The 26,756-nt window shown below is 37.2% G+C and overlaps 1 protein-coding gene and 1 pseudogene across 1 annotated transcript; one reads left to right on the forward strand and one right to left on the reverse strand.

Moving 5' to 3' along the window:
- Positions 1–225: 225 nt before the first annotated feature.
- On the reverse strand, positions 226–14,112 carry LOC115979323 (annotated as a pseudogene).
- Positions 14,113–14,213: 101 nt separating this feature from the next.
- On the forward strand, positions 14,214–15,457 carry LOC115981178 (transmembrane protein 87A-like). The gene is made up of 2 exons (XM_031103347.1): positions 14,214–15,176; positions 15,410–15,457. Exons 1-2 carry the CDS (start codon positions 14,214–14,216, stop codon positions 15,440–15,442), a joined length of 996 nt encoding a protein of 331 aa, XP_030959207.1. The 3' UTR covers positions 15,443–15,457.
- The last annotated feature ends 11,299 nt before the right edge of the window (positions 15,458–26,756 follow it).

Below are 26,756 nucleotides of genomic sequence, written 5' to 3' on the forward strand. Positions count from 1 at the left end.
AAATAAATAATACATTATATCACATTACAAAATAATTATATATTCATTTATTTCCAAGCAACATGTGGATTTGCGAATAGTCTAATAACTTAAACCATTAGCACTATATAGCTTCAGTATGCATAATAACTTTTAGGCTGGCACCATATTCAACATGAGAGGCCATTATAACCACAACAGCACACTTAAAAGCTAAAGACTTAAGACTTGCATCGCAATTCACAAACAAATGACACAAGAAAAGGAAAGGACAAGAAAGATCAAATGATTTCAAATTTAAGATACGGTATTATTAAACTTTGACGCAGATTTCTCCATCGCAGTTCCATCCTTCGTGGGGATTTTCTTCCTCCTTGGAATCATCATTGGCTCCTTTGTCTTCTTTCAAGGCACACTTTGGATGAAGATCAAAGTCACACTTATCACAGTAATATGACCAGACATGTCCCTCCTCATCACACCCATCACAATTATAAACCCTACGACGAGCAAGCACAAGCTCATGCTCCTCATGGAGTTTGTGTTTCAACTTCTCAGGCCACCCCTTTGCCAACTCCTCAATTTGTGCCTCAATCTCCTTCAACCGCTCATCAGTAAAAGGATAAGCATCAGCCCCATGAATCATTATAATATCTCGAGCTTCTTTTGTGACAGTCTTGCCACTTGGTCCAATGGCTACAAGCAGGGGAATGCCACAGACCTTGAAAGTGCGACTCAAGGATGCCTTCCTAGGATCACCAAAGGGAAGCGCTAGCCATGGCATTCCTGAAAAGAATTCATCAAAAGAGGCTTGGTCCCAGTCATAAGAGATGAAAATCACTTCAAAGGCGTCATCCTTTGCTTTGATCTTGTGGTATGCATCCATAAGTTTTGGTAGAAAGGCGCGACATTGAGGGCACCAATGTGCTGAGAAGTAAAGTAGGATGTTCTTTCCCACTAAATCTGTTACTGGAATCTGGAAAGGAAAACAAGTGATCAAATTCATTTTAACAGGATGCAAACTTCTCTACATAGCACATAGAATATCGCATATAAAGAACTAAATACAAATATTTCCACTGTTAGTGGGAGGTACGAATTCATTCGTCATCACAACAGTTGGACCAAATTATCTGACATAATCCATAAGCTACTATAAAGTTTGCAGCATTGAATAAATCTTAGGTTACCTTGACTCCATCTTTTCCAATGACAAAATCTTGATCTCCTGAAACCAAAATTGACTCCAGGGTTTGAGCTTCCTGTTTTGCCTTCTCCACCTCAGCAAGCTCTGTGAACCTTTCTGGCGTGAACGGGTATGCCAGAACCCCATGTTCGTCAATTGCTTCAGCAACATTGGATTGAAGAGTCTTCCCATCTGGCCCTATAATAACCAAAGTGGGGAGGGTTGCAAGCTCAAAGTACCGAGCCAGCTTTTGACAGCTCTTGTCCTTGACAGGTAGTGCAAACCAATGCAAACTTTTGAAGCCTTGATTGAATGATTCCTCATCCTCTTCAAGTGGTATCAACACAATCTCAAAGTTCTCTCCCTTTGCTTTCAATTTTTCATAAACCTCATCAAGTTTTGGAGTAAAATCATCACAAGCCTGGTACGAGAACAATGAGAAATACAGACCTACTGTCTTTCCTTCAAGTTCAGAGACAGGCACCTTGTACATCAAGAATAAATACAGATTAGGGGAGAGGAATACTATATTTCATGTTAACGAACAAAATAACGAGCAACATCATGAAAATTTACCTTCTTTCCATCAGATGAAATGACAAAGTCACGTGAGCGGGATACCAAGATAGATCTCAAGGACTGATTCTTCCTGGCTGCTTCCTCTTGATCTTTCAAATCTTTGATCTTTTGTTGTGTGAAAGGATACACTTCAATTCCATACTCCTGAATGATCTCAACTCCATTGTCACTCACAACTTTCCCATCTTCATCAAGGATTACACAGTGAGGTATGCCTCTAACCTGAAACAATTCATCCAAGCGATCACGTGTCTCTGAATCTGAAAATGGGATTGCAAGCCATGGCATCTTGGAGAAGTACCCTTTGAAGGACTCTCATCTTCATAACCCGAGACAAAAATGACCTCAAAATCACCTTTTGAAGAGAGTTCATTGTACACCTCAATTAACATTGGGGTGAATCGGCGACAGGGGCCACACCATGATGCTGAAAAATACAATGCCAACTTCTTCCCCTTCAGGGTCTCAATTTTAACCTGCAAATTCACAATTCAAGAAATGATTTTCTCTTAACTCGTTCCCTAATATTCATACTAGTACAATACTTGACTACGGTCCATGGAACACTTCATACAATCAAAAAGGCAAGTTTAAATGATATTTTAATTAATTTTAACAAATTAATCATTCTAACACCATACATCCAGCCACTTACGCTCCAATGAGTTCATCATTAGTTTTGATAAATAAGCTAACAACTCTTCTTCTTAAACTCCCCCACCCCCCTCCCCTGTTTACCTATTGGCAATTAAAAAGCTTCATCATTTGTTAAATTTGCTTGCCATAGAAACTTATCGAACTTTCAATAGGTTTTTTCAGACATCATTGTTTTATAAAGTTATTTATCAATGGGACCAGAGACATACAGTAAATACTAAACTGAAAAATGTGATGTGGATGTACCGACATATACCAAATAAATAAAAACGCCGCAATTTTTTTTCTGAAAACTGCCACTTGTTAGCTGAATAGCTTTACCAATGGAAAAATTTTCACCTAAATACAATCTTAATTTTATTGAGCAGCCTTAGTTTATCCAAAATATTCAAATTACATGCAATTTAAAAAAAAAAAAAAAACCTTAGTAAGTACTATAAAATACAGGGGTCTACTATGCAGCCCAAGATCTTCACAAAAGAATTTCATGGATCAGCCATGGTTAAGTTCTTGCTCACAAACTTAAAAAAATAAAAAATAAATAAATAAATAAATAAATAAATAAATTAAGCTCTGCAGGTTATATAAAAGAACTAAGTAAATAAAAAAAAAATCCATATTTCTCCAATACTATTCCAATATATTTTTTTTGAAATAAAAGTGAAAAAAAAAAATAGAGTAAGAAATCAGTGCTCGTTAAATTATAAATGATAAGTACCAAGGAATTGCATCAAAATCTTGAACTAATTATAAGCTAAATTTACTTATTACATAGGAAAATAAGACCAGCAAATAGGGTCAACATAAACTCTTCTCTCTCCTTCCCTCTCTCACAGATCATATTTTCCCAAGAAAATCACAAGAAAAGTCCCATCAACCAATTCTCTTTGTTGGATGAATAAACCCAAATGTCCACATCACATGCCCATCAAACAATTTGCTTAGCCAAACAGAGAGGTGTAAAAATACTTTAAAAAAAAAAAAAAAAAAAGGACACCCATCAATAATCACTCAATGAAAAAAAAGTTGACAGAATAAAATAGTACCTGATCGCCATTGTTGCGGACAAGAAAGTCTCTCTCAGAAGAAGAGAGTAGCGAGCTAAGGTCATGAGCTTCGTCATTGATCACAATCTCGGTAACATTTTCTTCACCACCACCTGCCATTTTCTATCTCAAAAAAAAAAAAAAAAAAAAAAAAAAAAAAAAAAAAACCTTAGTAAGTATTATAAAATATAGGGGTCTACTATGCACATCCCAAGATCTTCACAAAAGAATTTCATGGATCAGCCATGGTTTAGCTCTTGCTCACAAACTTTTTTTAAAAACAAAATTTTAAGCTCTACAGGGTATATAAAAGAACTAAGTAAATAAAAAAATATCCAAATTTCTCCAATACTATTCCAATATATTTTTTTTGAAATAAAAGTGAACAAAAAAATAGAGAGTATGAAATCAGTGCGCCTTAAATTATAAATGATAAGTACCAAGGAATTGCATCAAAATCATGAACTAATTATAAGCTAAATTTACTTATTACATAGGAAAATAAAACCAGCAAATAGGGTCAACATAAACTCTTCTCTCTCCTTCCCTCTCTCACCGATCATATTTTCCCGAGAAAATCACAAGAAAAGTCCCATCAACCAATTCTATTTGTTGGATGAATAAACCCAAATGTCCACATCACAAGCGAATCAAACAGTTTTGTATGTTTTTAGACCCCTTAAAACACAAGTTGATTAACCTAGTTATTTAACTAAGTGATTACTTAGGTAAATTATTCAAATCTAGGTTAACACAAGTAAATCAAATCATGTAAACAATGCAGAAAATAAAGAACACAACGATATGATAACCCAGGAAAACCAAACCTGTAAAAAACCTGGGGATGATTTAGCCTACCTATCCTCAAGGTAAAATAGATTCACTATGAAAGAATTGAATTTTTACAATAGCGACTTAGACCACTAATATCCTATTGCTATCTCGAGTAGAAAACTTACTACCACGACCACGTGACAGCTTCGAGTCCACGGACTACTTCTTTCTTGGATTCATAGCAACCACAAGTACTCCCACTTGTGAATTTCTTTAAGCTCATTATGCAGCAACTGAAGCGATCACCAAGCTCTCAACATCAATCTTAATCTTGATAACCCTAAGTGTGTATGAAGGCAAACACCTCTAGATCTCACAAGAGATTCACACACACAGCATAAAACAACCACCTGAAAACGTGGCTAGGGTTTTTCCTTTTATACTTAAGGCAAAACATAAAACTCTACACGTCATATGGGCTTGGGCTGAGTTGGAAATTCTGCAGAAAAAACAATCTGCACGAGCTTCGATTGATCGAGTCTAATTTTCGATCGATCAAATCTTGCAGTAAGTGAATAGTAATTTTCTGCAACGACTCGATTCCAAGTTCATAATAAACATACTTTGAGCAGCCTAAATCTAGACTCTAGGTTTTGATCATGGTTTACCGATATTACATATTGAAGTTCTAAAACATTTAGATCCTATATCTTTAGAATCTAACAAACTCTCCCTTTGGCAATCTGTGACAAAACACATAATAAAACAAAATGCTCAAAGTTACAAAAACAGCCCATTACAATAAAATTGCCCAACCAAAAACAATTCAACCTAACTACTATCTATCAGTTGCAAGTATAGATAGCAACACGATTGAATCAACTTGTATATTCTTGAAACACTCAACAAACACATAAATGTATGTGTGGAAAATACAAGTAAAACAAAATAAATTCTTGATTTCACACAACATTGTAAGGTTGAATTTATTCAATCATGTGTTGGTTTTATTCCATACCAAATTTGCTTGTAATTTAGCAGTTAGATACCTTGTATTTAGGTAGGAATTATGTAAGGGTAGTGTGTGAGAGAGTGTGAAGAAATCTAAGAAGTATGCAATTCAAGGGAGTCTCGCAACTAGATTTTGCGACTGGCAAGTCGCCAGAATGGCACACGTGTGGAGTATGTAGGAGGAGCTGAAGGGTCACGACAACTGGAGCATTACAAGACAAAACTTCCAGTTTGGCTAGGCAGTTAGCTCGTGACTCGTTCTAGTTGTGAGGTCAAGTCGCCAGAATGCCCTGTTTGTTAGAAACCTGACTTTTCGCATTCCTCATACACCCTACTATAAATACCCTTATACCCACAAATGTAGAGAGCTTTCAGAGAGAATTTTGAGAAAGAAACCTTAGAGAAAAACAAGATTGACTTGTCCACAATCTTCATCCTTTGATTCTCCAAATTCCTCTACTCTCACCCTCTCCATTGACATATCCTTGAGAGGTACATTTAGCCAAATCCTTATCTCACCATACCTATATCTATGAGGAGGTATTTTGGTGCTTGGGAAGCAGTTCAGAAGGGACCAATTCATTTTGGTTGATGCAATGGGTGATTGCGGGATCTGATAAGCTAGAGAAGACAAGGTTCAGCGGTGTAACCCTGTTGGAGCAAGAAGTTTTGGGGGCTTAGGTGCACCGGGTAGACTAGGTTTGGAGGGTCTTCTGCTATTCATGTATCCCGACTTCATTCTCTAGTAGATTATTGATCGCTTGGAGGGTGATAGAGAGGTTTAACGCCAAGTACTTCAGTTTCCTCTTCGATAACACATTGCCGTGTTATCTTTGTGTTTGCATCTTTCTTCCCTCTCTCTTTACCTTTTAATTACTGTTGTGTTGATTATTAATTATGGTTTAGAGTGTGTTACCAATTTAGTTATAGCTCATAGTTCATTTTTCGCACATATATTGTTTGATTATAAGCTTGTGTTGGTAATTTTATATTTGGGGGTCTAAACGTTCATTGGTGTTTTACACACTATTTGAATTTTCAAACATAAAATAAAAGATATATATCTTGAATAACCTCATAATATAAATCAATAGTCAATGTAACACAATGTTAAACAAGAAACAGAAATAAAGACATAATGTCTCCCCCCAACATATACATCACATAAAAATAAATATATCAAGATAAATACATCATGAGCCAAAAAATAAATACAAGATGAAACACATAGATACAATCTAAAGCTTCAAAGCTCCAAAATCTCAAAATCTCCCCCTATCTCCATCCATATGTACTCCCCCTTTTTGTGACGAATTGCCAAAGGACAATCGAGACTCATCATCAAAAGGAGGTGGTGGAGGAGACCGTCTAATGCTCGCCAAATCCGCACGTAAGGCCTGAAGCTCCGTGAGTACATCCACCAAAAGCTGACCATGAGCCGCCTGAATGGTCATGACAGTGTCTAACATACTCCGAATGCTAGAATCACCCGAAGTCGAAGGTGGAGGATCAACAGCGGCCATCGTATTAACATACTCCTCAGCTGTGAGATCACTTGAAGAAGGAGGAGGAGGAGGTGCAACACCCGAAGAAGACTCTACACGTGGGCGTTTAGAGCTAGCTCTCATCCGAGTAGCTCTCTACCAAAGGAAGGTGGCACCTATGGGAGATAATGTGTACAGGCTTAGATGCAAGAAACTCATCTAAACCTAGATGTAACAAAATCTGATGTATGAAAACAAGGAAGAAAAGACCATGAGCTCTCGAGCTACTCCTATAAACCTCAACTAAAGAGCTAATAAACATAGAGGGCAAAGAAATAGAAGCATCGGTGACAAGGGCATACAAAAATGTACATCTCTCAATAGGAATGGTGTGCAAGTGAGAGATGGGCCAGATGGAATGACAAGAAATCCAGAAAAACAAGTAATGAGTCTTGGTCAACTCATGAAAGGTAATCCGAGGATCAGTACCCCACTGAATGGAAGTATCGGTAAGATATGACATAATGTCATCAAGACGAGGGGTCTTATCAGAAGGGTACACAGGATGCTGTACCTTAGGCACCCTAAGAGCAGAGGCCACTATCGAAGGAGTAATGACGTACTCCTCACCCCGTATCCAACTCTTCATAAATTGAGTGTTGGAATCATTGGAGTGGACAGAAAGGTTCGAGTAGAACTCTCTAATCAAGGTAGCCAGAGGAGGATGAGAAATATCTAACAAAGGAAGCCAACCCCTACGCTCAAAGTTTCTCCTAATTTCCGGATCAAGCTCATCTAACACTACCTTCCTCTTAGCCCAAACAGATCTAAAGATGTTCAGCTTCTCATAGGTTTCTTGGTTTTTCTTAGTTCGAAACCTATCACTGTTAAATGCTGGAGTAGAAAAGGAGGAGGATGTCCTATGGGCTCTAGTCTTCCTAACCATGATGTTAAGGTTGGAAAGGATAGATAGAAAAGAGACCAAAGAAAAAAAAACAAAGAAAACCCAAAGGCAAACTGCATCAAACAAGGTTAGAGAGAAAAACAACAATTGAAAATATCACTCTATATGATGCATGAACAGAATAAACACATGATGCATGCTCTAATGTAGTGAGAATAGTCCAATTATACATTAAAAACCAAGAATTGACTTGAACATAGAGTTTATAACAATAACCCCAAATTTTGAAAACCCACTTTCACAAATTTAACCAAATTGAATAATTAATCATTACATGAGATAAAAATCATCATATAATGACATAATCAATCAATTTCATAAGTTAATTTTACCAAATTAAGTTCAATTGGACAAAATCCCCAAATTTGTATATTTTCAAGCCCTAGAATTTCAAATTTGTCCCAAAACACAATTTTAATCAAATTAAAGCATGAGAATCAAGTTAATAGCATCTAGAGACAAAAACCCATGAATTAATTTGGACAAAAACCAACTCAAAAATCAAAAACCCCAAATTCCTATAGGTGTGAAAATTTCCCTAAAAATGCATGAAAAGGGTGAATAAACTAAAAAAGAAAGGTATAAAGGTCTTACCAGCACTACAAGACAAAAACCTTGAGAAAAATTTGGGAGGAAAATGACAAAAAGTGGACTTGAATCTGGATCGGTCGAAGAGAGAGAGAGAGAATAGCTTTTTGAAAAGTTTGAAATAGTGAAGAACACGTGAAAAAGCTTATTTTTAAAAACTCTCTGAACAATTTTCAATCAGTCGAAAATTAGATTTGATCGATTGAAAATCACATTTGATCGATCCAGCATCAATCGAGAAGCGATCGAGCCAGGCAGATTTAAACCAAGTTTTATATTGCAATTTCGATCGGTTAAGCAACAGGTTCGATCAATCGAAAATCTAGAAAAAATAATTTTTTGAAAAACAGAGCATTTTAAAGCAGAAACTTCTCAAAGCACAATGTTTTATGAATATAATGCATGATTATGAGATGAAAAGTTTTTCAAAAACCCTTGAATTTAACCCAGACCTTCCAAAAACAAGATTTTCAATCAATTTGTCCTCAAATCTCAAACTTTAAACACATTTTGTATTAAAATCAAGGAACTTTTAATCTTGGATGGCCATAACAAAATCACACACAATATCATGTACTAAGTTTAGCAAAGAATAACCTGTGTAGTGTGTGCAACTAGAATAATTTGTGATACATGTGAGGTGATAAGTAAATAGTGATCAAACACAATTTCTACAAAATTCATCACATAAGTTTGAAAGTGACTATCACCTAAAGAGTTACATCATATAACTCTCACATCTCCTAGAAAATAAGCTTGCAATCATGTAAGTTTTTTGATTTGCCCATAATGTACACACTAATTTTATTTGATTTGAAACTTATTAAGATAGCCAAGATAATGTAGGAGATTCTGGCATTTTACCCTTAATTTTTTTAAAAAATTGGAAATATGCCCCTGTTTTAAAACTATATAGGGGCGTGCCCCTGTTTCGATACTCGATTACCCTAAAATCGAGTTCAATTAAATACCCGATTCATAGAAAATCGAGTTATGCCCGATCAAACTTAAAAAAAAAAAAAAAAAAATTCATGGAACTCGAGTTTCAAGAAACCGAGTTCAATGCAAAAATCCCCATATTCAGGGAGTCCTATAGTGGCGTTTTTAAGTTCTATAGTGACGTTTTAAAGCCCTATAGCAGCGTTTTCCTGCAAAAAATTTTATAAGTGTCATTGCCTCTGTTCAGGAGCCCTATAGTGACGTTTTTAGGCCCTATAGTGACGTTTTAAAGCCCTATAGCGGCGTTTTTCTGCAAAAATTTTTTAACTCCCCATACAAGGTTCAAGGAGCCCTTTAGTGACGTTTTAAAGCCCTATAGCGACGTTTTGGAACTCGACTTTCATAAAATCGAGTTCCATGCATTTTTTTTTTTTAAAGTTTGATCGGGCATAACTCGATTTTCTACGAATCGTGTATTTCATTGAAACTCGATTTTAAGGTAGTCGAGTATCGAAACAGGGGCATATCCCTATATAGTTTCGAAATAAGGGCATATTGCTAAATTTTTTAAAAATTAAGGACAAAAGGCTAGAATCTCCAGATAATGTACACGCCAATTTTATTTTATTTGAATTTTAATATAAGATGAGGTTACACCTTATGTTCTTTTTTTCTTTTTTATGCATGTGCTACACTTTCTCGAGCATAAAATCATATGATATGCACTAAGGTGTTCATGATTGGCTAGTAAACAATGGTGAGATGGTTATTTATGCATTTCTCTTAGGATTTTTTAGTCCTTACAATCAAAAACATGTGACTTTAAGATCAAGATCAAGATCATGTGATCAAAAACTATAAACGACTCCCACACAACATGCATTACAAAGCTCAAACTACTAAAGTGCAATAAAATAAGCTCATCCAAGCTAAACAAGGTACATAAACATGTTATGTAAAGATAATATGGCTAACCTTGATTTCAAATCCAAGAAAAATAATGCAAAACACATTTTTCTTTCCTTTTCCTTTTTTTATTTTTTATTTTTTATTTTTTATTTTTTATTTTTGAAAATAATAACAAAAACAACCTAGCATGAAATGCATCAATGTTATGCAATGCAAATTCTAGAAACAAGAAAAACAAAAACAACAAAGAAGAATGGTCACAAAGACTAGAGAGATGAAGCACAAGGACCATGTCAGAAAGACTTAGATGCAACATTTGCATTGGAGTTATTATTCATATAGGAATGATGAGCAACTCCAGGATTGGAATAAAGGTTTAAAGCCTTTACCAACTCACCAATAAGTACCATGGGATCTTGTGCTTGAGGCACAAGTACTTTTAGCTTATTTGCTCGCTTAGCAGCTTGCAACTTGAAACAGTTTGGACGAATGTGCCCAGACTTTCCACAAAAATGATAAACCCATGCAGGTCTATCATGCAACTTATTCTTAGGAAGGGTGGAATTCTTAGACTTAGACTTAGACTCTTTAAGATCAACCCTAATCTTTCTAGGAGGTGTAACTTCTACTGGTTTGACAATTTCATTCACAGGGGGCTCAGAAGAAGAAACAAAGTTTATGGAATAAGTCTTAGGAACGTAGATGTTATCTTCAAAACCTAGACAAGTTTTGCCTAAGGGAGACTTCTGAATACTCAACACGTGTTCAAGTTTAGAACTAACACACCTATTTATTTGTTCTCTCACAACAGATAGTTCAAGTTCCAAATTCTTAACTTTATCAAGCAACAACATGTTTTCAGTCTTCACCTTATCAAGCAATTCATTAGCATCAAAAAATTTCAAGAGCAAAATTTTCTTATCAAGTTCAAGAGAAGCAATTTTCTATAAACGTAAATCAACATTCATAGCATCTTTTGCAGCAACCTTGCAAAGCTTATTATAGGCTTTTTGCAAATCAGCATTCTCAGAAAGTTCCCCAACAGAAGGGTTCTGATCAACCACAACACTTTCATCAACTATAGCAATAGCTGTGAAAGCAATGAAGTTTCCATCCTCATCACTACCAGACTCATGATTAGAAACTTCATCATCACTAAGGGTTACAGCCATTGCTTTACCCTTTGGTCTCAAGAATGTGGGACATTCTGATTTCACATGTCCATACCCTTGACAACTAAAACATTGTTGACCCATAGAATTATTAGAGATTTGACCTACTTTCTCTTTAAGTTTTTCAGTATTGTTTAATTTAGTGGGATCATTCCTCCTAAAATTTCTAGGTTCAGCATTGTTTTTCCCTTTTGCCCTTTTGTTGTTTTTCCTAAGAAAGTTTATAAAGTTCTTGGTAAGATATGCAACCTTCGTAGCAGAGAGTTCATCATCAAATCCATTCCCATCAACATCATTAACTGATTTAAGAGCTATTGATTTGGATTTGTTTGTCTTGGGTAGGTCTAACTCATAGGCCTAGAGAGATCCAACAAGTTCATCAATAGGGATAGAGTCCACATCCTTGCTTTCAGTTATGGCAGTCACTTTGGGTCTGAAGTCCTTAGTCAAAGATCTTAGTATCTTCCTAACAACCTTAGGTTGATCATAGATTTCATCCAAATTATAAGCAGAGTTAACAACATCATTCAGTTTAGCATAGAATTTATTAAAATATTCATCATCAAACATTCTAATACTTTCAAACCTAGTAGTTAACTGCTGTAGTTTGTTAATCTTAACTGCCTTTGTGCCTTCATGCACAGTCTAGAGAATATTCCAAGCAGTATGAACAACCTCAACATTAGAGATTCTCTTGAATTTCTCCATAAAAACAACATTATAAATAGCATTCATAGCTTTGCTATTTAAAGCGGCTGCTTTTTTCTCAAAAGTTTGCCACTCACTAACTGAAGTAATGGGCTTCTCTCATTCGTACTCAACATTCCAAACTCTTTCATCAATAAATTTCAGGAATGCTTTCATCCTTACTTTCCAGTAGGCATATTTGTTCCCATCAAAATGAGGTGGGATCACAAGAAAGTGACTGTGTTCCATAACGACATGGGTCAAGGATCAACTATTAGATCAAAAGATCTTAATACTAGAGCTAACTCACTCTGATACCACTTGTACGTTTTTAGACCCCTTAAAACACAAGTTAATTAACCTAGTTATTTAGCTAAGTGATTACTTAGGTAAATTATTCAAATCTATGTTAATACAAGTAAATCATATCATGTAAACAATGCAGAAAATAAAGAACACAATGATATGATAACCCAGGAAAACCAAACTGGTAAAAAACCTAGAAAAGATTTAACCTACCTATCCTCAAGGTAAAACAAATCCACTATGAAAGAATTGAAGTTTTACAATAGTGACTTAGACCACTAACATCCTATTGCTACCTCGAGTAGAAAACTTACTACCACGACCACGTGACAACTACAAGTCCACATACTACTTCTTTCTTAGATTCACAGCAACCACAAGTACTCCTACTTGTGTATTTCTTTAAGCTCATTATGTAGCAACTAAAGCGATCACCAAGCTTTCTACATCAATCTTGATCTTGATAACCCTAAGTGTGTATGAAGGCATACACCTCTAGATCTCATAAGAGATTCACACACACAGTATAAAACAACCACCTAAAAACGTGATTAGGGTTTTTCCTTTTATACTTAAGGCAAAACATAAAACCTTACACGTCATATGAGCTTGGGTTGAGTTGGAAATTCTACAAAAAAAAAAAACAACCTGCACGAGTTTCGATAGATCAAGTCTAATTTTCGATCGATCGAGCCTTGCAGAAAGTGAATAGTAATTTTCTGCAATTACTCGATTCTAACTTCACAATAAACATACTTTGAGCAGCCTAAATCTAGACTCTAGGTTTTGATCATGGTTTGCCAACATTACATATTGAAGTTCTAAAACATTTAGATCCTAAATCCTTAGAACCTAACAAGTTTGCTTAGCCAAATAGAGAGGTGTAAAAATAATTTTTTTTTTTAAAAGGACACCCATCAATAATCACTCAATGAAAAAAGGTTGACATAATAAAATAGTACCTGATTGCCATTGTTGTAGACAAGAAAGTCTCTCTCAAAAGAAGAGAGTAGTGAGCTAAAGTCATGAGCTTCGTCGTTGATCACAATCTCGGTAATGTTTTCTTCGACACCACCTGCCATTTTCTATCTCCCAAAAAAAAAAAAAAAACTTAGTAAGTATTATAAAATACAGGGGTCTACTATGCAGCCCAAGATCTTCACAAAAGAATTTCTTGGATCAACCATGGTTAAGTTCTTGCTCACAAACTTAAAAAAAAAAAAAAAAAAAAAATTAAGCTCTGTAGGGTATATAAAAGAAATAAGTAAATAAAAAAATATCCAAATTTCTCCAATACTATTCCAATAATTTTTTTTTGAAATAAAAGTTAAAAAAATAGAGAGTATGAAATTAGTGCTCGTTAAATTATAAATGATAAGTACCAAGGAATTGCATCAAAATCATGAACTGATTATAAGCTAAATTTACTTATTACATAGGAAAATAAAACCAGCAAATAGGGTCAACACAAAATCTTCTCTCTCCTTCCCTCTCGCACATATCATATTTTCTCGAGAAAATCACAAGAAAAGTCCCATCAACCAATTCTCTTTCTTGGATGAATAAACCCAAATGTCCATGTCACATGCCCATCAAACAGTTTGCTTAGCCAAACAGAGAGGTGTAAAAAAAAATATATATATATATATATATTTTTTTTTTAAAGGACACCCATCAATAATTACTCAATGAAAAAAAAGTTGACAGAATAAAATAGTACTTGATCGCCATTGTTGCGGACAAGAAAGTCTCTCTCAGAAGAAGAAAGTAGCGAGCTAAAGTCGTGAGTTTCGTCATTGATCACAATCTCGGTAATGTTTTCTTCACCACCACTTGCCATTTTCTATCTCAAAAAAAAAAAAAAAAAAAAAAAAAAAAAAAAAAAAAAAAAAAAAAAAAAAAAGTAAGTATTATAAAATACAGGGGTCTACTATGCAGCCCAAGATCTTCACAAAAGAATTTCATGAGTCAATCACCTTTCAAAGAACAGCAGAATCTGCGGAAAAGCAGAATGAGATGCAACAAAGGACTGGCTTGGTTGAAGCTATAATTATTAGGGTCAAAGATAGGACAAAGATTGGGGGTTCTTATTTGAATTCTGAAGCGATTTGCTGCACACCTGATCTTGCCAAGGATGGATCCTGCAAGGTAGGAGAGGTTATCATCCATCAAGAACCAGATAAGCTTGATGGGCCAACACGAATTCAGACCTTCTTTGAAGGAAAAAACAGAGAGACCAAAATGGCGCTTGAAACTATTGAGATCAATAGTACTGGAATGTATTATCTATATTTCATGTTTTGTGACCCAGAACTAGTGGGCACGTTAATTAGCGGACGAACAGTTTGGAAGAATCCGGATGGTTATCTACCTGGAAAGATGACACCGCTGATGACATTTTTTGGTTTAATGTCTTTAGCTTATATTGTTCTAGGTCTCCTCTGGTTCATCCGCTTTGTACGATATTGGAAAAATGTGATACAGTTGCATTACCACATCACAGCTGTAATTGGCCTAGGGATGTGTGAAATGGCTCTCTGGTATTTTGAATATGCAAATTTCAATTCCACTGGAAGCAGACCAATGGGAATTACAGTATGGGCAGTTAGCTTCAGTGCTATTAAGAAGACTTTCTCCCGTCTTCTTCTTCTTGTGGTTTCAATGGGATATGGTGTTGTTCGTCCAACACTTGGCAATATAACCTCAAAAATACTTCTTCTTGGTGTGTCATACTTTGTGGCTTCTGAAGCTCTTGAGCTTGTTGAACATTTGGGGAATATCAATGACTTTTCTGGAAAAACAAGACTCTTTCTTGTGCTACCTGTTGTTCTACTGGATGCCTGCTTTATTCTTTGGATATTTTCATCATTATCTAAAACTTTGGAGAAGCTTCAGGTCAACTTACTTCTTTTTATCTCTTGCACATCCCTTCCATGCCATTACTGAGTAGACATTGACTTGTTGAATGCCTGTCTCTAGTAGTTTGTGGCTGTTAAGGAAAGGGACTAATTCATTTTACCGTGTATACACACACAAACATCAAACATGGTATGTGAAATGCAATGCATGGATATGCATGTTATTAAATAAACTCAGGAAAGACTTACATTAATTTTTTGATCATTTAGCTTGAGCTAGGTCAATGGAATATGATAAATTAGAGGTCATGATGCATCTGCAACAGAAAAATAGCCAACAGTTATATGTTCAAAGAATGCTTTGCATTTATTAGTTTATGACAATTACATGTTTACATTGTACTATCAATGTAAGATTTATATTATAGATAATTATACTATACACATTTACAAAAACTATACAATATTGTATACATTTGTTTAGAAACAATGTAAATATTACAATGATAGTACAATACTATGAATTTTCCATTAGATTATTTCAAATTTATTAAGATCTAAATGGGCCTTTTAAAACAATTTTAGATGAAAATATTATACTTATTTCAAGTGAGCCTTTTATGATCATAATTAAACTTATTTCAAGTGGGTCTTAAATAAATTTAGAGTCAGAGTGTTCAAATTTTTATTTAGGAGGGTCAAATAAAAAAAAAAATTATATATATATATATATATATAAATTTGCTAGCTCAGGGGATTCATTTGAACCCCTTGAACTATACATGGCACCGCCCATGGGGAAAGACTTTCAGAACTTTCTTAGTCAGCAAACCAAAGAAGTGCGTAAGAACAACATGGGAACAGTGATGTCATTGTATGGTTGGACAAGGATCACAAATTTTATTTCACTAATCCATGTGTACGAAGCGTGTTCGATAATAAGATAAAATTCGTGTTTTCTTTTCAGTTTTCAATGAGAATTTCAAAATTATACAACTTCAAAATTAACCAAAGTAAACCAATTTTATTAATTCCGTTTAGGAACTCGTTTTGGTTTATTTAATGAAACAAAATATTTTATATCAACCTATTTTGGTATATCGTTTCAAAATATTTTAGATTCATATATATATAATTGAAAAAATTATTTAAAAAGTTAGTCACTTTTTTATTTTTTAATAAATTTTTTTGGAACAACCACCTTGGGCTATTCCAAAAATTTTGTGTATTAGGGTTGTCTACAAGTTGGACGGATCGAGTTTGAGATCAACCCGCCACTTGACCCGCTTAGATCAGGTGGAAGAAGTGACGACCCGCAACTGTCCAACAACCATCGTGGGTTGAGTTGGATTGGGCTTTGGCCGATGACCGGTCGATTTGATTGAACCAATGGAGTGGTGGTGGTGGTAGATCTTTGCTGGATCTGAGCAAAGGAGAGAAAGATTCGGCCGAATTTTGAGTGGATCTAAGCTAAAACTTGCTGGATCTAAGCCAAATGTCGCTGGATTCACACCAAACATCGCTGAATCTGAGCAAATCTACGCCATACATTGCTAGATTTGAGCAAATCTAATCAAACATCATCGGATTTGAGCAGATCTAAGTGAAGAAAGGTCAAATGTGGTTGGATTTGAGTGGCAAAGGGTATAAAAGTTGCTAGATCTGAGTAGAATCCGATAGATTCGAGGGTTCGTTTTCCAATCGGGTCGGGTAGCTCGGGTTTTGGTGGAGGACACTGGCCACTCAACTTGTCGGAGTTGGTTTATGAGATACTAGACCCATAGCCGACTGGCAAAGGGATCGAATCAGGCCACCGGCGGTTGGTTCCATCAATTTCGTTGGGTGGCCGGTTTGCTTGGACAACCCTAATATATACACACACATACACACAACATAAAATTATCAATTCAAAGGAGTGTTACTATTATGTATAAAATAATGATTTAATATATGGATTTCAAACCCAAATAATAGTAATAATAAATTAATAATAATAATACTTTTTTTAAAGAATAAATAAGCATTAACATGTACCATTGTACCTAGATAATGGGGAAAAAAAATAAAAACTTATTAAGAAGAAATAAAGTTTTTTTTTTTTTTTTTTTTTTTTTTTTGAGAGGAAAGAAGAAATAAAGTTAATAAGTCTGATACTCACTTGTACTTTTTTTTTTTTTTTTTACTTTACTTTTTGTCATTTCCGAAAGCTAATCACGTGAGCTCACAATAGGGAAAGCAAAATGAAAAATTGAAACTTGAAATAAATAAAAAAGAGGACAGAAAAGCTAATAGAACTAAACTCTAGTGGACAAAAGAAAAGAGTAAAACAACAGTCACCCAGGGGCGGCAACACTTGCTCTTCAGAAGCAATCTCCTAATTTAATAAAAGAAAAATATTTTTCTATATAAAATATATTTTTATTAGCTTAATTTACATTTAAAATTTTTGTGTTTACATTTCAGTTAAATGGTAATTTCAAAATTATATAACTTCAAAATTAACCGAAGTCAACCAATGTTATTAATTCCGTTTAGGAACCTGTTTTGGTTTATTTAGTAGAACGGAATATTTTATACTAGCCTATTTTGGTATATCATTTCAAAATGTTTTAGATTCCTATATATATATATATATATAATTGAAAAAATTGTTAAAAAAGTTAGTCACTTTTTTATTTTATAATAAAATATTTTAAAAAATAGTTTATTAATGCATGTCCTAAGGACATACATTAGTGTGTGTGTGTGTGTGTGTGTATTAGAGCTGTCTACGGGTCGGGCAGATTAGGTTTGAGATCAACCTACCACTCAACCAGCTCAGACTGGGTGGAAGAAATGACGACCTGCAACTGACCGACAACCACCGCGAGTTGAGTTGGATCAAGCTTTGGTAGATGACCGATCGATTTGGTTGAACTGATGGAGTAAAGGTGGTGGCAGATCTTCGCTGGATCTTAGCAGAGGAGAGAAAAATTCGATTGCATTTTGAGTGGATCTAAGCTAAACCTTGTCGGATCTAAACCAAATGTTGCTAGATCCACACCAAACATTGCCAGATCTGAGCAAATCTATGCCAAACATTGCCAAATTTGAGTAAATCTAATCAAACATCGCCGGATCTGAGTGGATCTAAGCGGAGAAAGGCTAAACATGGTTGGATTTGAGAGGTGAAGGGTCTAAAAGTCGCTAGATCTGGGTAGAATCTGGTAGATTCAAGGGTTCATTTTTCGATCGGGTTGGGTAGCTCAGGTTTTGGTGGAGGACACCCGCCACTCAACCTGTTGGAGTTGGTTTATGAGAGACTGGACCCGTAGCCGACTGATGAAGGGATTAGATCAAGCCACCGTTGGTTGGTTCTGTCGAGTGGTTGATTTGCTTGGATAGCCCTAATATATATATATATATATATATGAGATGAGTTCAAGTTACATCTTTTTTAAACCATTGGATTTAATTAGATCCAACAGTAAAAAAAAGATATATATGAGATGAGTTCAAGTTACATCTTTTTTAAACCATTGGATTTAATTAGATCCAACAGTAAAAAAAAGACCCTCATTAATGCTAATATTCTAATTGATCTCATTTATTATCCCTTATTTAATACATTCTATACCTATCTCTTAAAAAAAAAAAGTCTACGTTTCTCTCTTTCTCTCTTCCCTCTCCTCTAAATGGCATATCATACTTGTTTGTTTTGTAAGTGTATGTGTCAAATGTTATATGTTTTTAGATCCCTTAAAACACAAGTTGTTTAACCTAATTATTTAGCCAAATGATAACTTAGATAAATTATTTAGATCTTAGTAAACACATTCAAATCATATCATGTAAATAATGCGGAAATATAAAGAACACACAATATGATAACCCAGGAAAGCCAAACCGGTAAAAAACCTGAGGAGGATTTAACCTAGCTATCCTCAAGGTAAAACAGATCCACTATGAAAGAATTGAAGTTTGTACAATAAGGCTTAGACCACTAACATCTTGTTGCTACCTTGAGTAGAAAACTTACTACCACGACCACGTGACAGCTCCAAGTCCACGGACTACTTCTTTCCTTAATCTGCAGCAACCATAAGTTCTCCTACTTGTGACTTTGAGACTCCACTCAAAGGTTTTGGATCTTCTTGAAAGTTCTTTATGTAGCAACTGAAACCACCATCAAGTTCTTAATGAAAATCTTGATCTTGATAGCTCTATGTGTATGTATGAAGGTAAACTCCTCTTAGATCTCACAAAAGATTCAACACACAACTCAACAAAGACCTTAGAGAGCTTTTGGGTACGAAAACCTAGATCTATAAAAGAGGCACAAGATGCACTCTAATCTCTCTGAAAAGTCTTGAAAACCCTACCTAAGTTTAGCTTATGATGTCTTTTAAATACTGGAAAAAAACTAATCGTGATTTGGGCTTCAAACGGATAAGTTATGGCCTTTTTACCTTTGCTGATTTGCAACTTTCGATCGATTGAGCCTTGCAGAAATTGAATAGTAATTTCCTGCAATTACTCGATTCCAAACTTAAATTAAACCAAACTTTGAGCAAGTCTAAACCTAGACTAAATGTTTTGATTATGGTTTGTCAACATATACGAATTGAAGTTCTAATACATTAGTTCCTAAAGTCTTAGAACCTAACAAATGTCACTACATCCCCAAAGTATTGATATGCCATTCTTGATTACGCATCCACCCAAAAAAAAAAAATTAACCATATGGCTAACATCATCACATTGAATTGCATAAAAGAAATTGGAGTTTTGAGCTTGTTGTTTTTTGGCAATAATTAAAGACAGCTGTAAGGACCAAAAAGTTTGTAACCTAGGTCCATTTAGAATAATGGGTTGTGCCTTTCAAATCTGGCCCAAATCAATAAAATTTGTGAGAGGAGGGAAAGAACAACAATAGTGGGTTCTACCCGAGGACAGCTACAAGGAAGAATAAGGTTTGTATTCAGAAGCAAATGAGTATCAGGCTCTACACAAGTGCTTCCGAAGTGACTGAGTTTGTATAAAAAGTAGTACTGTTCACTTTCTTCTCTCAATGTTCTTCCTTCTGTTTTTTATTTATTTTTTTTTCGATCCCCTTTCCAATGCTCTCCCCTTATCTTATATACCTCTACCTCCATCACATCTCTACCATCCATTTCTACCTAACTTCCCTCCTTTTTTGACACTTGTTACCTTTTACATCTGAAGAAGATGGTGGAAGGAGTCTACTTAGCTATAGCTTACACTGTTCAGATCACTTCCTCATCAATGCAGCTAATAAAGCTGTTTTCTAGCATTTAATGCGGATGTAACAGGCTACACCAGGCCAAAAGCTTCCTTACTGCCCACTGACTTCCACTATCTTCAGATCCTAGCTCCTACTTAAAATACCATAGAGTACCATGATTCATTTCTTCTCCTCCTCAGGCGGCTTCCTTCCTTGGGCCCGTGGCTTGCAGCATTTCCACGTCAATGCTGCGACCTTTCAACTTCATCCTTAGTCCTCGGGCCAATGCTTCAACCCTTCAACTTCATCCTTGGTCCTCGGGAACCTTCAATAGCCTCCTAAAACCTTTGCTATTTGTTTAGAGACAAAAGTGAAGTTTTAGTCTCTCAAGTAAAATACACACATGCCACATGCGTTCCCACATATCAACGTCCTTTCATCTATCCTTCGCACACTCCCGGCACTTCAAAATCCACGATCTCACATTTATAGCATTAGGCAGCTGCTTATCTCCCCATGTTCTACGGTTTGATCAAGATCGTATGGTTCTCATTTTCCCTCATGGATGGGCGGGAATTTTGCCGCTCGCTTTTTCACTCCTATAAAAGGAGAACTTAGAGCTGGTTGAGGCTTATTTTGAACATTTTGGTGATCTAAGTTGAAGAACAAAACTCCTGAGGAGTACTCTTTGCATTCATTAGTAGGTGTGTTGATTTCCCTTGTTTCTTCTTTTTCACAAGTTTCATACTTCACCCCTCAAAAGACTATGGGTAGATATGCTAGGTTAGTGGACACTGTCGAGGCTAGGGCAACCTTTAGGGCACAATATAGGATCCCCTGTTGAAATCCAACACTATGAGGAGGGTGAGTGGTTGGTCTTGAGTAGACCTTCTGAGTCCATGGTCATTCCTATGATCACTTTTATAGAAGGCGGGATGGAACTTCCTATGGGAAGGGTAACCCGAGATTATCTCATAAACTATAAGTTAACCCTAACCCAATGTTCACCCAACATCTTTAGGATCCTCAGGTGCATAGATGCAACAAACCGTAGAATCGGGACTAACTTTACCTGGCACGATGTAAATCGGGTGTACAACTGTTAGGAAGGGGAGAAAACCAAATATTACATGAAGTGTAGGGTTCCCTCAGTTAGGCTAATCTCCTGCCTACCTGACTCAAGCAAAAGTATGGACGAGGATTTTCTTCTTGTCTCGAGAGGCTGGCACGATGGAATACACTGCCCTACCCAGGAAGGGGAACCATGTAGGGTTCTTGAGGACCAGATTGACATTTAGGATTTTTAGTTAACTTTATTCACGAAAGAGTTCTTCATTTATTCACTTCACTAACAGCTCTTCTTATTTCTTTTTGCAGACGAATACCACACCGCACTAGCTAAGCACTTGGTGAACTTCAAAGACCTAAACAGGATCCTTAGATCAAAAATATTTTTGCATAAAGATGGACAGCTTAGGGCAGCCCACGCCATCCTTGGGTACAGGCCATCCACCAAACGATTCCAAAATCCAAAGAACATTATTAGAGCCAAGCACCCTCGTTTGGCTCTAATTGACATGGTAGTACCAGGTTTCTTGCTGACAGAACCTCCTCCAGAGGGGACCTAGGACGCTCAGCTCCTAGCCTCTTTAGTTGCTAGACTTATCTATTCGCAAGAACCACCCAACCTATTAGACAACGAGTCTGAGGAGTCCACGTCTGAGTCTGTTCAAGAGGTGACAGACAAAGACTTTGACGTTTTTTACCACACAGACGCTCTCGACACATCGTAAACCCACACCTCAGCAGAGATGGGTTTCGAGGAGAAAAATTCAGACTTGCTTGCTCTGCTTACAACCCACGCTGGGGGCTTTTCCCCAGCCGTGGTAATGGTGCCCCAACCACCCACCCCGATAGCCATGCTGATGCCGGGGAGAAGAAGCGAAAAAGGGCCCAGGGAGGCAAGGGTGCTGTGGGCACCGAGGAGGTAGAGATCATGTAGTCCTCCCATCAACCCCTAGCCAAGGAAGTTCGAACTGGGAAAGGGCAATCAAAAAAGTCCTAGCTCACCGATACTTCTAAGGAGGCTAGGGGGGACCAATCGAGGAAGGCGTCCATCTGGAGGCCTATTTTTACTTTAAGTTTAGGCAATCTAGTTATGGATGACGCCAATCTGAAGGATCCTACCAAGGGCAGCTCAGGCCTAGCGGCCGAGTGTTTGGAAAAAGCCCTATGTTTGCTAGAGGACATGGAGGAGCTAAGATCTTTCAAGAAGTGCGAAGGCTTCCTCGTCCTAAAACAAGATCCGGCCAAGGTACATGATCACTTTCATTTGATTGCATGGCAAAATTCTATCTGTAAGGTATAACACTTATGCATTTGTTCTTTATGCAATTTGTCCAAGCTACCTTTATGGCCAAGGAATGGGTGGACCATTCCCTGGAGATGGCTAGGGATGCCAAGGCCAAGCAGGAGGTCGCCGAGAGGGCCCACTCAGACTCTAATAAGAAGCTAAAGGAAACCATTGCTTAGTTGGTCAAAGTGGAGAAGGCTCGCAGAAATTTTGAGTCTACCCTTAAAGGCTATGAAAAGCAGGCGGTTGACGCCTTAGAGGCCCAGAAGAAGGCCTAAAATAAAATGGCCCTGACAGTGGTGGAGCTTAAGCAAACAAACAAGCAGCTGGAGACTAAGGAGAAGGAGAAAGCTAAGGCCAAGCAAGCAGCATATGATAACGGCATGACCAAGGCAATAGAGAGCCTAACTGCCCAGCTCAAGGATGTTGCCCGTGCCTTTTACTTAGAGCTGTGGGGCCAAGCTTTGAATGTTATGGGGGTGGACACCGAATCAGAGCTTTGGGCTCCTGATAAAGTGTACTACCCCCCCGCCCTACACCTGGCTCCCACTCCCCCTCAGCCTCTTGTAGATCCAAGTTCAACTCCCTATTCTTCCTCGGCTCAGCCTAGTGACGCCTCCTCTTCCACCTCGGCCAAGGGCAAAGATAAGAAAAAGGAACTTCTAGCTTCAGTGGATGTGTCGGATGTAGAGGCCGAAGAGGAAGCAGCTGAGGTGGAGTAGTAAAAGAGGAAGAAAAAAGACAAAGAGATGGATAAGAAAGGGACCAAGGAAAAGGAGCCAACAACCTAGCTTAGTTTTTAGATTAGGAAATACTTAGGTAAATTTCGTAATGGGCTGTATAGCCAGTGCCCCCTTTTTCCTTATTTTTGTACCACAACTCTCTTAATTTTAATGGAAAAGTTTGGAGTTAAACTTTTTGTTTATTTAAACACTTGTACATTTCTCTACTGTTTACTTTGTGCAAGTTCTTTTATATGTCACGTTAGCTTCATTTATAATAATCACGCTGTGGCAGTTTGCAACTTCATCACCACATAAAGGGTGGGCTAACTTATGAAATTTAAACAAACTATTAATCAACACTTAATTGAAATTGGACTTGGACTTAAGCAAACTCGCTGGCATTACTTCACAAACCCAAGGAAATGCCCACAGCCCTTACTGTTCAGTCATTTCAAGCAAACTTGCTCATATTAATTTATCCTAGGCCTGTGACCTGAGGAGCTAGACAAGGCCTAGGTTCTGTTTAACACTTAGAATATTTTCTGCAATGTTAATTTACCCTAGGCTTGTGACCCAAGGAGCTAGAAAAGACTTAGGTTCTGTTTAACACTTATAATATTTTTTGCAATGTTAGGAGCCAGACAAGACCTAGATTCAGTTTAACACTTAGAATATTTTCTGCAATGTTAATTTACCCGAGACTTGTGACCTGAGGAGCTAGACAAGACCTAGATTTTGTTTAACACTTAGAGAAATTTTTTCAAACCAATTGTCTCTACAAACACATCCATAACAAGATATAACCAAACAAGATATGAATGGCAACAAAATTTATTAATAATAATAATTTCATAGATTGTTTACATTCCAAGGGCAAGGGATTACATTTTCATCTAGATCTTCCAAGTAGTAGGCCCCAATACCAGCAATGGAAGTGATTCTATATGGCCCTTCCCAGTTGAGACCCAGCTTGCCCCAAGTAGGGTTCTTGGCCGTCCCCACTACTTTCCTTAAGACCAAGTCTTCCGGAGCTAAGGGTCTGGATTTGACTCTCTTATCATACCGTTGCTTAAGTTTTTGTTGGTAGTGAGCCATTTTTACTGTTGCCACCTCTCGTCTTTCCTCGGCCAGATCCAGGCTGTCTAGGAGTAAATGGTGGTTCTCTTCAACATTGAATTGGTCCGTTCTCAGAGTTGGGAATCCAGATTCAAGGGAGATTACTGCTTCTAACCTATAGGTCCTTAAGAAAGGGGTCTCCCCTGTTGATCTTCGGGGTGTAGTACGATAGGTCCATAGCACGTGGGGTAGTTTATCCACCCATTTTCCTTTTGCATCATCCAGCATTTTCTTCAGCCCAGCCATTATAACTTTATTGGTGGCCTCGGCCTGCCCATTCCTTTGAGGGTAAGCAGGTGTAGAATACCCATTCCTAATCCCTAACTCCCCCTAATATCTCCGGAAGGCTTTACTATCAAATTGAAGACTGTTATTTGAGATTAGTGTGTGAGGAACTCCAAACCTGGTGACAATGTTCCTCCAAATGAATCCCTTGGCATCCACGTCTCCAATATTAGCGAAGGACTCGGCTTCCGCCCACTTGGTAAAGTAGTCCATGCTGACAAGGAGCCATCTTTGGTTCCTTATAGCTCGGGGAAAGGGTCCCACTATATCCAAGTCCCACTGAGCAAATGGCCAGGGGCTAGACAAAGGATTCAGAATTCCCCCTAGCTGGTGGATATTTGGGGCATACCTCTGACTTTGGTCATACTTTTTTACTTAATCCTGAGAGGTTTTTCGTATGCTAGGTTACCAGTACCCTTAGGTTAGGGCCCTATGTGCTAGAGACCTTCCTCTTGTATGGCTTCCATAAATGCCCTCATGCAATTCTTCCAATAAGGGCTCCACGACCTCTAGGTGTATGCACAATAAATATGGCCCTGAGTAAGAGTGCTTGTACAACTTCTGCTCCTCAGACATCCAATAGCGAGGGGCAGCTCTACGTACCTTCTCTTCAAGCAAGGATCCCTGCTTCAAAAAGGTTTCTATAAGGTCTATCCAGCTCGGCTCCACATGGAGGCTGCACACCCCTATTAAAGATGCCCCTATAAGACTTGAGGTGTCCATATCCTCATTAACAACAACTCGAGGAAGACTTGATTCTAGTGAAGTGGCTAACATTGCTAAAGAACCTGTCCTTTTATGAAAGTCTGAGGCCTGTACTTGACATCATAGGCTCCCAACTTGGTTCCCCATTTAGCAATCCTGCCAATATAATCATATTTCCTTAGTAGGGCTTGCAAAGGAAGCTGGGTAAGCACCACAACGGTATGAGCTTGGAAGTAATGAGGAAGTTTTCTAGTGGCATGCACAATGGACAGCATTGCCTTTTCCAAGGGAAGATAGCACATCTCAACCTCCTGCAGGGATTTGCTAACATAGTAGACGGGCCTCTGAATTCCGTCCTGGTTCCTGACTAGGACGAAGCTAACAACGTGTTTGGTGACTGCTAGGTATGCATACAACACTTCCTCCTTATTAGGTAGTATCAGTGGATTGGACAAGTACTGTTTGAGGTCCTCAAAAGCCGTTACACACTCCTTTGTCCATTAAAATTTGTTAGGACATATGTGATTCACTTGTTAGAAAAATATGTCACTTTTTTATGTAATTGGCTAATCCTTTGACAAAACGAACTTTACTTGTATTTGGACAGATCTAGGATGTGTTTAATGCTTCAAGAAACCTCGTTTCAAGTTCAAGTGTTAAAACCATGCAAGTCTATCCAAGATTCAAGTGAAGAAAGTGTTATTCATTAAAGCTCAATAGCTAGCCATCTATCGAGCCTTGAAGAGCTGTTCTAGCCCGTGGCTCAACAGTAGCTCGACAGATAGGCATCAGTCGAGGTTTATGAAAAACAGAGTTTCAGTTCTGTTTTTACTCCAATCCGTGATTGTATGTTTAAGATTTCTTTTCTCACAACCTTAAACATATAAAATGATTATTTTAAGGGTCGTCAAAGGTGGAGCAAGTTGCATAAGTGTTGAGCAAAGTTTGTTCAAGCAAATTGTGACCGGAGATAGAATTTGCCCTAGTTCATCTATCTTGTGAAGAAGCTGCTGTGTTTATGCACCGTAGGGTTTTGTAACCAAGGAGCTTCTTGATCTTCATCGTGTGATGAACTGAAGAACTTTGTAGCCAACAACCTTCTCTAGTTGGTGATTGAAGCCGTGTACTGGGATCTGCACAATTGGTTAGTCACTTACTGAGAACCGTGCATTACAAGGAGAGATTGTCACTACAGAACAAGTCCAATTG

The sequence above is a fragment of the Quercus lobata genome, chromosome 3 (assembly GCF_001633185.2).
Source record: "Quercus lobata isolate SW786 chromosome 3, ValleyOak3.0 Primary Assembly, whole genome shotgun sequence".
NCBI lineage: Eukaryota > Viridiplantae > Streptophyta > Magnoliopsida > Fagales > Fagaceae > Quercus > Quercus lobata.